At 36.5% G+C, this 17251-nt stretch overlaps 1 protein-coding gene across 1 annotated transcript in view; it reads left to right on the top strand.

Annotated features, from left to right (window-relative positions):
* Positions 1-1236: 1236 nt before the first annotated feature.
* The window catches only part of LOC128646844 (latent-transforming growth factor beta-binding protein 4), a 245605-nt gene continuing 229590 nt past the window's right edge, over positions 1237-17251 (top strand). Inside the window, exons 1-4 of the mRNA XM_053699644.1 lie at positions 1237-1252; positions 1674-1826; positions 4208-4333; positions 15834-15959. Coding sequence (XP_053555619.1) covers positions 1237-1252; positions 1674-1826; positions 4208-4333; positions 15834-15959 — 421 coding nt within the window. The remainder of the gene's footprint in view (positions 1253-1673; positions 1827-4207; positions 4334-15833; positions 15960-17251) is intronic.

The following is a 17251-nucleotide window of genomic DNA, read 5'->3' as shown; positions in this document are numbered from 1 at the left end:
AGGAAGACTTTGGAGCCTCTTCTGGACCTCTTCAGCCAATGGATGATGGATCGCCAACCCCCGCTTGGGTTGGATGAAAATTTTGGAGCCAGGACGGATCGGTGATACCTGGTGAGGTGAAGACAAGGTAGGAAGATCTTCAGGGGCTTAGTGTTAGGTTTATTTAAGGGGGGTTTGGGTTAGATTAGGGGTATGTGGGTGGTGGGTTGTAATGTTGGGCGGGGGGTATTGTATGTTTTTTTTTACAGGCAAAAGAGCTGAATTTCTTGGGGCATGCCCCGCAAAGGGCCCTGTTCAGGGCTGGTAAGGTAAAAGAGCTTGTAACTTTATTAATTTAGAATAGGGTAGGGCATTTTTTTATTTTGGGGGGCTTTGTTGTTTTATTAGGGGGCTTAGAGTAGGTGTAATTAGTTTAAAATTGTTGTAATATTTTTCTGATGTTTGTAAATATTTTTTTATTTTTTGTAACTTAGTTCTTTTTTATTTTTTGTACTTTAGTTAGTTTATTTCACTGTAGTTATTTGTAGGAATTGTATTTAATTTATTTATTGATAGTGTAGTGTTAGGTTTAATTGTAGGTAATTGTAGGTATTTTATTTAATTAATTTAATGATAGTATAGTGTTAGGTTTAATTGTAACTTAGGTTAGGATTTATTTTACAGGTAATTTTGTAATTATTTTAACTAGTTCTTAACTATTTAATAGCTATTGTACCTGGTTAAAATAATTACAAAGTTGCCTGTAAAATAAATATTAATCCTAAAATAGCTACAATGTAATTATAATTTATATTGTAGCTATATTAGGGTTTATTTTACAGGTAAGTATTTAGCTTTAAATAGGAATAATTTATTTAATAAGAGTTAATTAATTTCGTTAGATTTAAATTATATTTAACTTAGGGGGGTGTTAGTGTTAGGGTTAGACTTAGCTTTAGGGGTTAATCCATTTATTATAGTAGCGGTGAGCTCCGGTCGGCAGATTAGGGGTTAATAATTGAAGTTAGGTGTCGGCGATGTTAGGGAGGGCAGATTAGGGGTTAATACTATTTATTATAGGGTTAGTGAGGCGGATTAGGGGTTAATACATTTATTATAGTAGCGGTGCGGTCCGCTCGGCAGATTAGGGGTTAATCAGTGTAGGCAGGTGGAGGCGACGTTGAGGGGGGCAGATTAGGGGTTAATAAATATAATATAGGGGTCGGCGGTGTTAGGGGCAGCAGATTAGGGGTACATATGGATAACTTAGCTGGTGGCGCTTTGCCTGGGGGGACCTCAGTTTAGGGGTACATAGGTAGTTTATGGGTGTTAGTGTACTTTAGGGTACAGTAGTTAAGAGCTTTATGAACCGGCGTTAGCCCAGAAAGCTCTTAACTCCTGCTTTTTTCCTGCGGCTGGAGTTTTGTCGTTAGAGCTCTAACGCTCACTTCAGAAACGACTCTAAATACCGGCGTTAGGAAGATCCCATTGAAAAGATAGGATACGCAATTTACGTAAGGGGATCTGCGGTATAGAAAAGTCGCGGCTGAAAAGTGAGCGTTAGACCCTTTTTTCAGTGACTCCAAATACCGGCGGTAGCCTAAATCCAGCGTTAGGAGCCTCTAACGCTGGTTTTCACGGCTACCGCCAAACTCTAAATCTAGCCGTATTATTTTTATTGTGACTAATGTGAGAACTGACATACAGATCTGTTTCTACAGATATTGATGAATGTACAGTGTGGTCAGACCCATGTCAGAATGGACAATGCACCAACACCCCTGGCTCATTCACATGCTCCTGCAACCATGGTTACACAGCTGGCAGTGGCGGTACAACCTGTGTTGGTAAGACCTGCTGAATAAAAAAAAATTGATGTGATTACTGTGTGTCTGTTATGGATGAGGGATTTCAGCAGTAGGGATGGAGGACAAAGCAGATGTGAGTGATTATAGTAGGAGTCAGAGCTCTCAGGAACTGAAGAATTATGTAAAAGTGCCATCCTTTGTGGCCCTTATTTCACATAACAAGTGAGATAAGTTTGTGAGGATATTATTATTATTATTGTTATAGTAATAACTATTTTTGTTGTTGATATTATTATTGTTATTATTACTACTATCATCATCATTATTATTATCATCAACATTATTATTATTATTACTATTATTATAACTATTATTATTTTTACTATTATTACTTTTACTACTACTATTATTATTTGTATTATTATTTTTACCATTATTACTTTTAATACTACTATTATAATACCAATATTAATATTATTATTGTTGTTGTTATAATACTATTATTATTATTGATGCTGTAATAATAATAATAATAATAATAATAATATTTACAGCTACTACTACTGTTATTATTATCATTATCAACAACAATAGTAGTATTTATTATTGTTATAATAACAATACTAATAACAATAATAATTGCAGTAATTATTATAATTATTATAACAATAACAAAAATAATAAAAGCAATATTAATAATAGCAATATTATTATTTTTTAATATTAATAATAACAACAATTATGATTATAGTAGTAACAATAATAACTATTATTATTTGTATCATTATTACTATTGTTAATATTTTGTTATTATTATAAATCTCCTCATTAATGTGGCAGGATAGATAATGAGGTGAAGTTTAATACAGATAATGCAGTGTGTTAGTAAGTGTATTTTATAAGCAAATACTAATTTTTAAATAGATGAAAAATGTGACAGATGAACTTGACTAAATGCTCCTGCTACCATGGTTACACAGCTGGCAGTGGCGGTACAACCTGTGTTGGTAAGACCTGTTGAATAAAAAAAATAGATGTGATTACTGTGTGTCTGTTATGGATGAGGGATTTCAGCAATAGGGATGGAGGACAAAGCAAATTTGAGTGATTATAGTAGGAGTCAGAGCTCTCAGGAACTGAGAGACATATAGTTAATGAGGAAGAATTATGTAAAAGTGCCATCCTTTGTGGCCCTTGTTTCACATAACAAATGGGATAAGTTTGTGAGGATACATAATATACAATAAAAAACCTTTTTTCAAGGTATTATTATTATTATAGTAATAATTATTTTTGTTGTTGATATTATTATTGTTATTATTACTTCTATCATCATCATTATTATCATCAACATTATTATTAGTATTACTATTATTGTAACTATTATTATTTTTACTAATATTACTTTTACTACTACTATTATTATTTGTATTATTATTTTACTATTATTACTTTTACTACTACTACTATTATTATTATTATTATTATTATTACTACTATTACTACTACTATTATTGTTATCATCATCATCATCATCACTACTATTATTATTTGTACTACTATTATTATTATCCTCAACAACAAAATTATTACTACTATTATTTTTACCACTTTTATTATCATCAACATTATTATTATTGTTATTATTTATTTATGTTGTTGTTGTTAAAATAATAATTACTACTACCACTATTATTATTGTTATTATTATCATCAACATCAAGAACAACAACAGCAATTGTAGTAGTAGTTATTATTATAGTAATAATGTTAATAACCTTAATAATAGTGGTAATTATTATTATTATTATAACAATTTTATAACAATAATAAAAGCAATAGTAATAATAGCAATAATAATATTATTATTGTTGTTGTTATAATACTTCTATTATTATTGATGCTGAATTAATAATAATAATAATAATAATAATAATAATAATAATAATAATAATAGTAATATTTACAACTACTACTACTTAATTAATGTTATAATAACAATAATAATAACAATAATAATTGCAGTAATTATTATTATTATTATTATTATAACAATAATAATAAAAGCAATATTAATAATAGCAATATTATTATTAATTTTTAATAATAATAATAATAAAAACCATTATGATTATAGTAGTAATAATAATAACTATTATTATTTTTATCATCATTACTATTGTTAATATTTTGTTATTATTATAAATCTCCTCATTAATGTGACCTGATAGATAATTAGGTGAAGTTTAATACAGATAATGCAGTGTGTTAGTAAGTGTATTTTATAAGCAAATACTAATTTTTAAATAGATGAAAAATGTGACAGATGAACCTGACTAAACAGCACTTAATTCAAACTATAACATTATAAAAAATTTTGTGACTAATGTGAGAACTGACATACAGATCTGTTTCTACAGATATTGATGAATGTACAGTTTGGTCAAACCCATGTCAGAATGGACAATGCACCAACACCCCTGGCTCATTCACATGCTCCTGCTACCATGGCTACACAGCTGTCAGTTGGAGTACAACCTGTGTTGGTAAGACCTGCTGAATAAAGAAAAAATAGATATCACTACTGTGATGGGGGATTTAAGTGGAAGAGTTATGTAACAGTGCTGTCCTTTGTGACCTCATTACACATAACAAGTAGGATACATGTTTGAGGATACATTATAATGTTATGGATACACTTAGTGCCTGCTGTGAAAAGACCCTGGCTCTGGTTTCCTCTCGTTGCACCTTTTAACAAATACATCCTATGTCTTCCCTCACTTTTCCCTCATTCGAAACCCACATGATTTGCTTATTCTCCCCTCTATCTGTACGTGTTGCAGTCATATACCGACCCCCTGGCTCTGCAATTCAATTTCTAGATCACTTGGCTGCCTGGCTACCCTATTTCCTTTCCTCAGACACCCCTGCCCTCATTCTTGGCGACTTCAACATCCCCCTTAACAATCCCTCTGCCTCATCTGCTAAACAACTTCTGCAACTCACTTCCTCTTTCGGTCTGTCACAATGGACTGATTCTCCCACTCACAAAGATGGTCACTCTCTTGACCTGATCTTTATCTATCGATGCACTCTCTCAAACTTCTCAAACTCCCCTTTTCCTCTTTCTGACCACCATCTCCTTACCTGCAACATATCATCCCTTCCTACAACTCTCCCACCTTCTACTCCTCACACCAAACTTCACAGAAGCATTATGTCTTTAGATCAGCAACAACTTGCTAATTCCCTTAAACCACTCCTCTCATCCTTCTCCTCCTTTTACTGCCCTGAACAATCTATCTGCCACTATAATTCCACCCTTATATCCATCCTTGACAATCTCGCCCCTCTTACCACTGCTCAGAAATCACACACTCATCCCTAGCCTTGGCATACTCCTCTGACATGGTACCTATGCAGATGTACCCGTACTGCTGAACGGCATTGGAGAAAATCACGGAGTTCAGCTGATTTTCTTCATTACTAATTCATCTTGAACTCCTACTACTCTGCCCTTAATCTCCACAAGCAACACTACTTCTCTACTCTTATCTCTAATCTTTCTTCAAACCCAAAATGTCTGTTCTCCACTTTCAATACTCTCCTCTGCCCTCCCCCACTTCCTAATACAACTTCTCTGTCAGCTCAAGACTTTGCCAGTCACTTCATTAACAAAATTGACTCCATCCGACATGAAATCAGCTCTCAACATAATTCCATTCTCTCCCCCCCTCAAATGCTCTCACTCAACCACAACCCTCATAACCTGAAACTTAGTTCATTCTCCCCTGTTACTGAGGAAGAAGTTTCAGCACTTATACTGCGCTCTCACCTCACTACCTGTCCCCTTGACCCTATCCCCTCACAGCTGCTCCCCTCTCTCTCTGCTACCCTTACCCCTATACTAACACACATTTTCAACCTCTCTCTCAGCACTGGTACATTTCCCTCATCATTGAAACATGCACTGGTCACACCTATCCTCAAAAAAACCTTCCCTTGATCCTACCTCCCCATCCAACTACCGCCCTATTTCCCTCCTCCCTCTTGCTTCAAAGCTTCTGGAAAAACTAGTATATGCACGCCTATCCCATTTCCTTATGTTAAACTCCCTTCTTGACCTGCTGCAATCTGGATATCGTCCTTATCACTCCACAGAGACAGCTATTGTTAAGGTCACCAATGACCTACTTACAGCTAAATCAAAAGGCCACTTCTCTCTGCTTCTCCTCCTTGATCTGTCCGCAGCCTTTTACACTGTCGACCACCCTCTTTTGCTCCAAACCCTCCAATCCTTCGGCATCTGTGACACAGCCCTTTCGTGGCTCTCTTCCTACCTATCAAACCGTACCTTCAGTGTAGCCTTCTCTGGGGCCTCCTCTGCCCCGTCACCACTATCTGTCGGAGTACCGCAAGGCTCTGTCCTCGGTCCCCTTCTCTTCTCAATCTATACATCATCACTAGGTTCCCTAATTAAGTCCCACGGTTTCCAATATCATTTGTATGCCGATGACACCCAAATCTACTTCTCTGCACCAGACCTATCTCCTTCCTTGCTAACCCGTGTCACTAACTGTCTTTCTCACATCTCTTCCTGGATGTCCTCTCACTATCTCAAGCTAAATCTCTCCAAAACTGAGCTCCTCATTTCCCCCCTTTTTCTAAATCTCCACCCCCAATATCTCTATAACTGTCGACAACTCCATCATTACCCCTACCCCACATGCCTCGGGGTCACATTTGACTCAGATCTTTCCTTCACTCCTCACATTCAGTCCTTGGCTAAAGCCTGCCGCTTCCACCTTAAAAACATCTCTAAAATTAGACACTTCCTTACACAAGACACAACTAAGATTTTAATCCACTCTCTCATTCTTTCCCGCCTTGATTACTGCAACTCTGTCCTCTCTGGTCTCCCCACCTGCCGCCTAGCTCCTTTACAATCCATAATGAATGCCTCTGCCAGACTCATCTTCCTTACACGTTGCTCTTCATCTTCTGCACCTCTCTGCCAATCCCTTCACTGGCTTCCTCTTGCCTCTAGGATTAAACACAAAACTCTCACTCTTACATACAAAGCCCTCAACTGCACTGCTGCCCCCTACATCTCAGACCTTGTCTCCAGATACTCTCCCTCCCGCCCCCTTCGCTCTGCTCATGACCTCCTACTCTCCTCCTCTCTTGTCACCTCATCACACTCCCGTTTACAGGACTTCTCCAGACTGGCTCCCATCTTGTGGAACTCTCTGCCTCGCTCCACAAGACTCTCTTCTAGTTTTAAAAGCTTCAAGTGCTCCCTAAAGACTCTACTGTTCAGGGATGCATACAACCTACGCTAACCTTTAATAATACCAGTTCCTCTCCTCCATTGCTATCCCCTGAACCCCCTTAGCATGTAAGCCTAAAAGTCCAGCTGTTTATAGATCACCTTCTTAAGAGCTGACTACAAAAGTGCAACTCTTGGCAGGGCCCTCTACCCATTTGATCCCTATAATTGTTTTGTTGTACTCCCCCTTTGTTTATAGCACTGCAGAATCTGTTGGCGCTCTACAAATAACCGATAATAATAATAATAATAAATAGACTCCTAGTAGTTAAAAGGAAAATTACAGAATATCAAAGTGATAAACACCAAAGCGCCAATTAAACAAGGCTAGGTCTGATTGATCTTAACGTGAAGGTTACAATGATGAGCATAAAGGTGAAATTAAGATTACATTTACCATATATCAAATTTTTTGGATCCATGTACAATGCTTAAAAATAGAAAGTGACAATAACAGTACAATTTATTAAAAATAATGCACAATATATTAAATGATACAATTAAAACAGTTTATTAAAATCAGTAAAAAATAAATTGCGAAGCTCCTACTACAGGTCAATAATATTGCTGGTTGATACAATGGTGCTGATAACCTCACTGTAATAATGATAATGAATAGCGAAAATGAATACAAAATTTCCAATTGCAACTATGTGTTTAACATAGATAAATAAGAAATAAATAAATAAATTGCAAAGTTTCTACTACAGATCGATAATAATGCTGGTTGATACAATGGTGCTGATAACCTCACTGTAATACTAAGTAAAAAAGCAAAAATGAATAAAAAATCCTTAATTTCAACTATGTGTTTAACTATGGGTTTTAAATATGTGAAGGTGCCGAGAGATAAAGCGTTAACACAAGATGTTAGTGAAATAGCACATATAGCGTACAAAATAATCAATCCAAATAATACAGAAAGTGCTCCAATGTGATGAAAACCAAGTGTATTTAAAAATGAGCAAATGTTGTGCTGTTCATTAACGGTAAAAAACAATACAAAATCCAAATAGTTCCAGTGGGTGTTCCAATGTGAATAAAAACAAATACAGCTGTGCTGTCAAAATGAACAAACAGAGTGCTGGCCAGTTATGGCAAAAAAGTAGAAATCGTGAAGACTAAATATCGCCTAGATTTAGAGTTCTGCGTTAGCCGTCAAAACCAGCGTTAGAGGGTCCTAACGCTGGTTTTTACCGCCCACTGGTATTTAGAGTCAGTCAGAAAAGGGTCTAACGCTCACTTTCCAGCCGCAACTTTTCCATACTGCAGATCCCCTTACGTCAATTGCGTATCCTATCTTTTCAATGGGATCTTTCTAACGCTGGTATTTGGAGTCCTGGCTGAAGTGAGCGTTAGAATTCTAACGACAAGACTCCAGCCGCATAAAAAAGTCAGTAGTTAGGAGCTTTATGGGCTAAAGCCAGTTTATAAAGCTCCAAACTACTGTGCTCTAAAGTACACTAACACCCATAAACTACCTATGTACCCCTAAACAGAGGTCCCCCCACATCGCCGCCACTCTATAAAAATGTTTTAACCCCTAATCTGCCGACCGCACACCGCCGCCACCTACATTATCCCTATGAACCCCTAATCTGCTGCCCCTAACATCGCCGACCCCTATATTATATTTATTAACCCCTAATCTGCCCCCCCCAACGTCGCCGCTACCTACCTACACTTATTAACCCCTAATCTGCCGACCGGACCTCACCGCTACTATAATAAATGTATTAACCCCTAAACCGCCTCACTCCCGCCTCGCAAACCCTATAATAAATAGTATTAACCCCTAATCTGCCCTCCCTAACATCGCTGACACCTAACTTCAAGTAATAACCCCTAATCTGCCGACCGGACCTCGCGGCTACTCTAATAACTGTATTAACCCCTAAAGCTAAGTCTAACCCTAACACTAACACCCCCCTAAGTTAAATATCATTTTTATCTAACAAAATAAATTATTTCTTATTAAATATATTAATCCTATTTAAAGCTAAATACTTACCTGTAAAATAATCTCTAATATAGCTACAATATAAATAATAATTATATTGTAGCTATTTTAGGATTAATATTTATTTTACAGGCAACTTTGTATTTATTTTAACTAGGTACAATAGATATTAAATAGTTATTTACTATTTAATAGCTACCTAGTTAAAATAATTTCAAAATTACCTGTAAAATAAATCCTAACCTAAGTTACAATTAAACCTAACACTACACTATCAATAAATTAATTAAACTAGCTACAATTAACTACAATTAAATCAACAAACACTAAATTACAAAATAAAACCCCACTAAATTACAAAAAATAAAAAAGATTACAAGACTTTTAAACTAATTACACCTACTCTAAGCCCCCTAAAAAAATAACAAAGCCCCCAAAATAAAAAAATGCCCTACCCTATTCTAAAATTACAAGTACCAGCTCTATTACCTTACCAGCCCTTAAAAGGGCCTTTTGCGGGGCATGCCCCAAAGAAAACAGCTCTTTTGCCTGTAAAAAAAAACATACAATACCCCCCCAACATTACAACCCACCACCCACATACCCCTAATCTAACCCAAAACCCCCTTAAAAAACCTAACACTAAGCCCCTGAAGATCTTCCTACCTTATCTTCACCACGCCGGGTATCACCGATCCATCCAGAAGAGGCTCCGAAGTCTTCATCCTATCCGGCAAGAAGAGCTCCTCCAGAGGGTCCAAAATCTTCATCCTATCCGGGCAGAAGAGGACATCCGGACCGGCAGACATCTTCATCCAGGTGGCGTCTTCTATCTTCTTCCATCCGGCGCGGAGCGGGTCCATCTTGAAACAGCCGACAAGGATCCATCCTCTTCTTCCGGCGACTCCCAACGAATGAAGGTTCCTTTAAGGGACGTCATCCAAGATGGCGTCCCTCGAATTCTGATCGGAACAGCCAATAGAATGCGAGCTCAATCTGATTGGCTGATTGGATCAGCCAATCCGATTGAACTTGAATTTGATTGGCTTATTCAATCAGCCAATCAGATTTTTCCTACCTTAATTCCGATTGGCTGATAGAATCCTATAAGCCAATCAGAATTCGATGGACGCCATCTTGGATGACATCCCTTAAAGGAACCTTCATTCATCGGGAGTCGCCGGAAGAAGAGGATGGATCCGCGTCGGCTGCTTCAAGATGGACCCGCTCTGCACCGGATGGAAGAAGATAGAAGACGCCGCCTGGATGAAGATGTCTGCCAGTCTGGATGTCCTCTTCTGCCCGGATAGGATGAAGACTTTGGACCCTCTGGAGGAGCTCTTCTTGCCGGATAGGATGAAGACTTCGGAGCCTCTTCTGGACGGATCGGTAATACCCGGCTTGGTGAAGATAAGGTAGGAAGATCTTCAGGGGCTTAGTGTTAGGTTTTTTAAGGGGTGTTTGGGTTAGATTAGGGGTATGTGGGTGGTGGGTTGTAATGTTGGGGGGGTATTGAATGTTTTTTTTTACAGGCAAAAGAGCTGTTTTCTTTGGGGCATGCCCCGCAAAAGGCCCTTTTAAGAACTGGTAAGGTAATAGAGCTGGTACTTGTAATTTTAGAATATGGTAGGGCATTTTTTTATTTTGGGGGCTTTGTTATTTTTTTAGGGGGCTTAGAGTAGGTGTAATTAGTTTAAAAGTCTTGTAATCTTTTTTATTTTTTGTAATTTAGTGTTTTTTTTGTAATTTAGCGTTTGTTTGTTTTTGTAATTTAGATTAGTTGATTTAATTGTAGTTATTTGTAGGTAGTTTATTGAATTAATTTATTGATAGTGTAGTGTTAGGTTTAATTGTAACTTATGTTAGGATTTATTTTACAGGTAATTTTGTAATTATTTTAACTAGGTAGCTATTAAATAGTAAATAACTATTTAATAGCTATTGTACCTAGTTAAAATAAATACAAAGTTGCCTGTAAAGTAAATATTAATCCTAAAATAGCTACAATATAATTATTATTTATATTGTAGCTATATTAGGGATTATTTTACAGGTAAGTATTTAGCTTTAAATAGGATTAATTTATTTAATAAGAAATTATTTATTTTGTTAGATAAAAATTATATTTAACTTAGGGGGGTGTAGTGTTAGGGTTAGACTTAGCTTTAGGGGTTAATACATTTATTAGAGTAGCGGCGAGGTCCGGTCGGCAGATTAGGGGTTAATAAGTGTAGGTAGGTAGCGAGGACGTTGGGGGGGGGCAGATTAGGGGGTAATAAATATAATATAGGGGTCGGCGATGTTAGGGGCAGCAGATTAGGGGTACATAGGGATAATGTAGGTTGCGGCGGTGTACGGAGCGGCAGATTAGGGGTTAATACTATAATGCAGGGGTCAGCGATAGCGGGGTCGGCAGATTAGGGGTTAATAAGTGTAAGGTTAGGGGTGTTTAGACTCGGGGTACATGTTAGGGTGTTAGGTGCATACTTAGAAAGTGTTTCCCAATTCAATACAAGCAGTGTAGTACAGCAAAAAACCGGAGAATAGTGCTCGTGAAGACAGGGGCTCTGCCAGGGTCCCCTAACATCTATGATACAAGTGATTTTGTCCACAGCACTATAATATCAATTATTTTTTATTTTCTGTTAAACATACAGATATAAAATGCGACGTTTCGAGTGTTGCCACTCTTACTCATGCTAATACATTGTATCATTTGAAACAAATTTAAAGCCCTCAGTTTCGCGCCAACCACTACATTCAGTGGCTCTGCTGCCATCTACTGACCAACCAAAATATAACAGTTTAAAAACATTACTTTGTTATACAAACTAAGTATTAGTATCTGTTTGCACTAAATTACTTTTAGAAAATTGATGCATTTTAAATTTATGCAGTCCTGTTTATAATCAATTATGCATACTTTGAACAATAGCCATACAATAATATGAACAAATTTAGATAGAGCCAATAGGAATCGAGAACAAGGAGCACAACCGGAAGGGGATATGACAACATCACAAGGTGAATCAGACGTCTCCTCCCCTTTAGATTCAAGCAACGAAAGTCTCGGCATAGAGGTGGGAAGAAATACCGCAAGAAGCAGAGGCCGGGGCAGAGGTGGCCCGAGGAGATCGAGCAGGAGAGGGAAACAATCCCAACACTGACAACTGAAGATAAAGATGACAGATCAATAGATAATCGGACTGAGCTGCATAAAGGGGTAAGATCTGAACTGTCCACTGTATTGAACATATCTGGGAAAGAGCTGACTAGCGAAGAGTTAAGCTTGCTAGAAAAAGGACTCTCCTTTTGCCCTTATGCAAATACCAATTTCTTTGAATTGAATAAAGATTTACAGAGGTTCTTTAGGAATATCAGATTGAAAACGTGGTTCCATGAGAACAAATATTTAGAATCTGGAAATAAGGATGTGGGTATTGAGTGGAAATTGAAATATTTATCTTTAAAAAATAAAAGTATGTTTAACCCATCTTCCAATAATCATAGTGTTAATACATTCATCAAGCTGGTATGTAATGATATAGAGAAATTGAAATGTAAGGATGAAAGAAGAATTCTAAAGAAACAATATAAGAACAAAGCTGGAGGGTTTAATCTAACTAAAGGTGAACATAAGGCCATAAAGGAGTTGAAAAGTAAATCTAGAGAGCTAACTATTAAAAAAGCGGATAAAGGCGGGGCCACCATAGTGTTAGATAGAGCATACTATATAAATGAAATTGAGGACCAACTTAAAGATAAGGAGATATATCAGAAACTAAATTATAACCCTGTGAGTAAAATTCAGAAAGAAATTGAATCAACATTAAATAAGGCTTTTGAGAACAAATTAATAGATAAGAAATTGAGGGATTATTTGTTTAATAAAGAGCCAAAGAATCCAGTGTTCTATACTGTACCCAAAGTACATAAGAATTTAACTGCACCACCAGGGAGGCCCATAGTCTCAAGTGTTAATTCCGCTTTGACCAATATCTCAACATTTCTGGATAAAATATTACAGCCAGAGGTGAAACAGATATCATCGTATTTAAAAGATACAGGAGACTTCATGAATAAAGCTAAAGAATTATGTCTAGCATCAGACAAATTTTTGCTTTATACAATGGATGTAAAGAGCCTCTACACGGCTATCAAGCACGAAACAGGAATTGGCATAATTAAAAAAGTATGTAAATTAAATAAGAAATGCTCAGATCTGCAAGTAGAATTTATTGAGAATTTATTAAGGCTTATTCTCTACTGGAATCTTTTTTTATTCCAAGACGACTGGTACATTCAGGTAAAAGGGACAGCCATGGGGACCAACGTTGCTCCATCATATGCCAACCTATTCATGAGTGAAATTGAGGAAAGAATAGTGTATGAAAATGAGAAATTCCGTCTATATGGCGCCACCTGGTGGAGATTTATAGACGATGTGTTTGGCATATGGTGGGGCAGCGTGGAGCCCCTTATGGAGTTCATTAATGAAATAAATGGAGCAGTCAAAGGATTAGAATTTTCTATAGAATGGAGCGAAGAATCAGTAACATTCTTAGACACTAGAGTAACCAAAGAGGGAAATAAGCTAGTATTTGATCTGTATAAAAAAGATACAGATAGAAATACATTATTAAGCTATGATAGTTTCCATCCAAGAGGGTTAATAAATTCACTTCCAAAGAATCAGTTGCTCAGGGTGGACAGGATTGTGACTAAGCCAGAAATTAAACAAACAAGAATGAAGGAAATGCAGAAAAAATTCCTAGATAGAGGGTATCCTAATACATTAATTGAAAAGCATACCAACAATATGATAAATAAAGGGAAAAACTTAAGAGAAAGGGATAAAGAAGATAAGTTGATATTGGTCACTCAATTTAACCCTAATAGTGAAGAAATAAAACGTATTGTAACAAAGCATTGGCACATATTAAAAGAGTGCAATAAGGGAATTGAGCTTTTCAAAAAAACCCCGTTAATGGCTTATAGGAGAGTAAAAAACTTAAGAGACCAACTCACTAGTACAGATGTAGGGCCCAAGAAACAAGCAACACAAACACTCCTAGGAAATAAAAACAAAGGAACATTTCCTTGTCTAGGCTGTATGAGCTGCCATTCTGTAATTAAAGGCAGATATTTTTTCCATCCAAGAACAGGGAAGAAATATGAGATAAGAGAACACCATACATGTGAGTCAAAATATGTTATCTATCTCATAAAATGTAATTGCTCCCTAATCTACATAGGGGAAACTACTCGTATGGTTAGGGACAGAATATGCCAACACCGTTCAAATATTCGGTGCAAAAATCTTGAAGCCCCAGTGTCCTATCATTTTTTGAAATGTGGACACCAGATAAGCCAATTACGATGGCAAGTCATAGACAGTGTGGGTCCCCAGAGAAATGGTAGTAATCGGGAAAAAATATTGAAGGAAAAAGAAATGTACTGGATATATGAACTAGGATGTATGGAACCAAATGGTCTCAATAGAGACTATGATTGGTCAATTTTTCTGTAATGAAAGAATAATAATTAATTATCCTGTATGAAACATGCTGTAAAATCATTTCCTTGTATGAAAGTATTGTAAAATTTATTCCATCAAAAGTTTATTCTATCTAAATTTGTTCATATTATTGTATGGCTATTGTTCAAAGTATGCATAATTGATTATAAACAGGACTGCATAAATTTAAAATGCATCAATTTTCTAAAAGTAATTTAGTGCAAACAGATACTAATACTTAGTTTGTATAACAAAGTAATGTTTTTAAACTGTTATATTTTGGTTGGTCAGTAGATGGCAGCAGAGCCACTGAATGTAGTGGTTGGCGCGAAACTGAGGGCTTTAAATTTGTTTCAAATGATACAATGTATTAGCATGAGTAAGAGTGGCAACACTCGAAACGTCGCATTTTATATCTGTATGTTTAACAGAAAATAAAAAATAATTGATATTATAGTGCTGTGGACAAAATCACTTGTATCATAGAAAGTGTTTCCCCATAGGAAACAATGGGGCTTAGTTAGGAGCTGAACACTGCTTTTTTGCAGGTGTTAGGTTTTTTTTCAGCTCAAAATGCCTCATTGTTTTCTATGGGGGAATCGTGCATGAGCACGTTTTTGAAGCTGGCCGCGTCCGTAAGCAACGCTGGTATTTAGAGTTGCAGTGGCGGTAAATATGCTCTACGCTCCCTTTTTGGAGCCTAACGCTGCCCTTCAGGGAACTCTAAATACCAGCGTTATTTAAAAGGTGCGGGGGGAAAAAAAAGCAGCGTTAGCTACTCACCCCTTTGGCCGCAAAACTCTAAATCTAGGCGTATGTGTTAATGTTTCTCTTGATGCTTTTAGCAGCCTGAAGTTGTAGTAAAGCATAAGACTCCAGATGATATAGGTAATAGCATCCGGATAGCAAAGTGCTGAGCTATCTTCTTAATAAATAAAACATTCCCAGGATAGTCATGTTGTAAAAAAGAAATACACAATAGTGCAGAGTGTTTTGTAATCAAATAAAGTGTTGGAATTGTACTCACCAGTCGACGCGTTTCGGTCTATCCAAGACCTTTATCAAGACTCAAGTTTAATACAGATAATGCAGTGTGTTAGTAAGTGTATTTTATATGCAAATACTATTTTTTAAATAGATGAAAAATGTGACCTGACTAAACAGCTCTTAATTCAAACTATAACATTATTATTTTTTTGTGACTAATGTGAGAACTGACATACAAATATTTTTCTACAGATATTGATGAATGTACAGTGTGGTCAGACCCATGTCAGAATGGACAATGCACCAACACCCCTGGCTCATTCACATGCTCCTGCTACCTTGGTTACAGACCTGGCAGTGGCGATACAACCTGTGTTGGTAAGACCTACTGGCTAAAGAAAAAAATAGATATCACTACTGTGTGTCTGTTATGGAGGGATTTCAGCAGTAAGGAGAGAGGACAAAGCAGATTTGAGTGACTATAGTAGGAGTCAGAGAGCTGAGGAACTGAGAGACAATTAGTTAATGCGGAAGAGTTATGTAACTCTAATTTTTGACCCTATTACACATAACAAGTGGGATAAGTTTGTGAGGATACATAATGTACAATAAAAATCCTTTATCTTATTATTATTATTTTAAATCTCACCCTTAGGCTGACATTATAGATCATGAGGTGCAGCGTAATGTAGTTATAACATAACATCTCTCCTCATCCTACACAAAACAAATCTTAAACTGCCTGACTCACTGCTTCAAATACAACCCATGTGACAAGCTACCCCAACCCTCATGTCTTGGCAGCCCCAACCTGTAGACTGTAAGCTCTTCGGCACAGGCCCTCTTCCTCTTGTGCTAGATTTGTTTAGTTTGTTATACTTTTGTATCTTATCTCAAAGCATTGTCATTGTATACCTCTATCTTTGTACCCTGCGCTACCGTCTTTTGCGGCGCTATACAAATAAATAATAATAATATTAATAATAATAACAGAAGTAGATCAGCTGTGTGTCCGTATGTGACTTGCATGAACATATACAGAGAGGATATAGACAAAACAAGTGACATTGACAGGAGAAGCTGATTTAAAAGCATTTCAGTAAAAACTAAACATTGTTATTTTATTGTGACTAACGAAAGGTCTAACGTACAGATCTCCTTATACAGATATTGATGAATGTAATACAAGGCATGTGTTGCTGCAACCTGCTGAATAAAGAAATAATATTATATTAGACACAGTAAACAACTACAAACTGTCTACAAATTGCTCTCTGTCCTACACTCCTTAGAGGGGTTAAAATGCAAATTCTGTCATTTTTCTAAATGCTGCAAACTTACTAAACCAGCTGTCTGAGTTGCAGCAATTGCAGGTTATAGAGTTTGTTTCTTGGCGTCTCTAGGGAGCAGAAGCAAGCACAGTTTTACTCAAAAGTAAGAGTTGTTTAATATCTTAAAGAAACAGGATACCCAAAAAAATGTATTTTGCTTCATTCTATTGGAAGCCTTGGTTGAAGGAACAACAATGCACTACTGGGAGCTAGCTGAGCACATATTTAAGCCTGTTGTATATTTTAGATTACAATATTAATTATGACTATCTCGGCAGTAACCTCCAACGTGTTAGTATACATAAATATATATAGGTTACAAAATAATTTACTATTGTC

The sequence above is a fragment of the Bombina bombina genome, chromosome 2 (genome assembly GCF_027579735.1).
Source record: "Bombina bombina isolate aBomBom1 chromosome 2, aBomBom1.pri, whole genome shotgun sequence".
Classification (NCBI taxonomy): Eukaryota; Metazoa; Chordata; class Amphibia; order Anura; family Bombinatoridae; genus Bombina; species Bombina bombina.
Note: the sequence above shows the minus strand (reverse complement) of the source record. Positions and strands in the feature narration are given on the sequence as shown.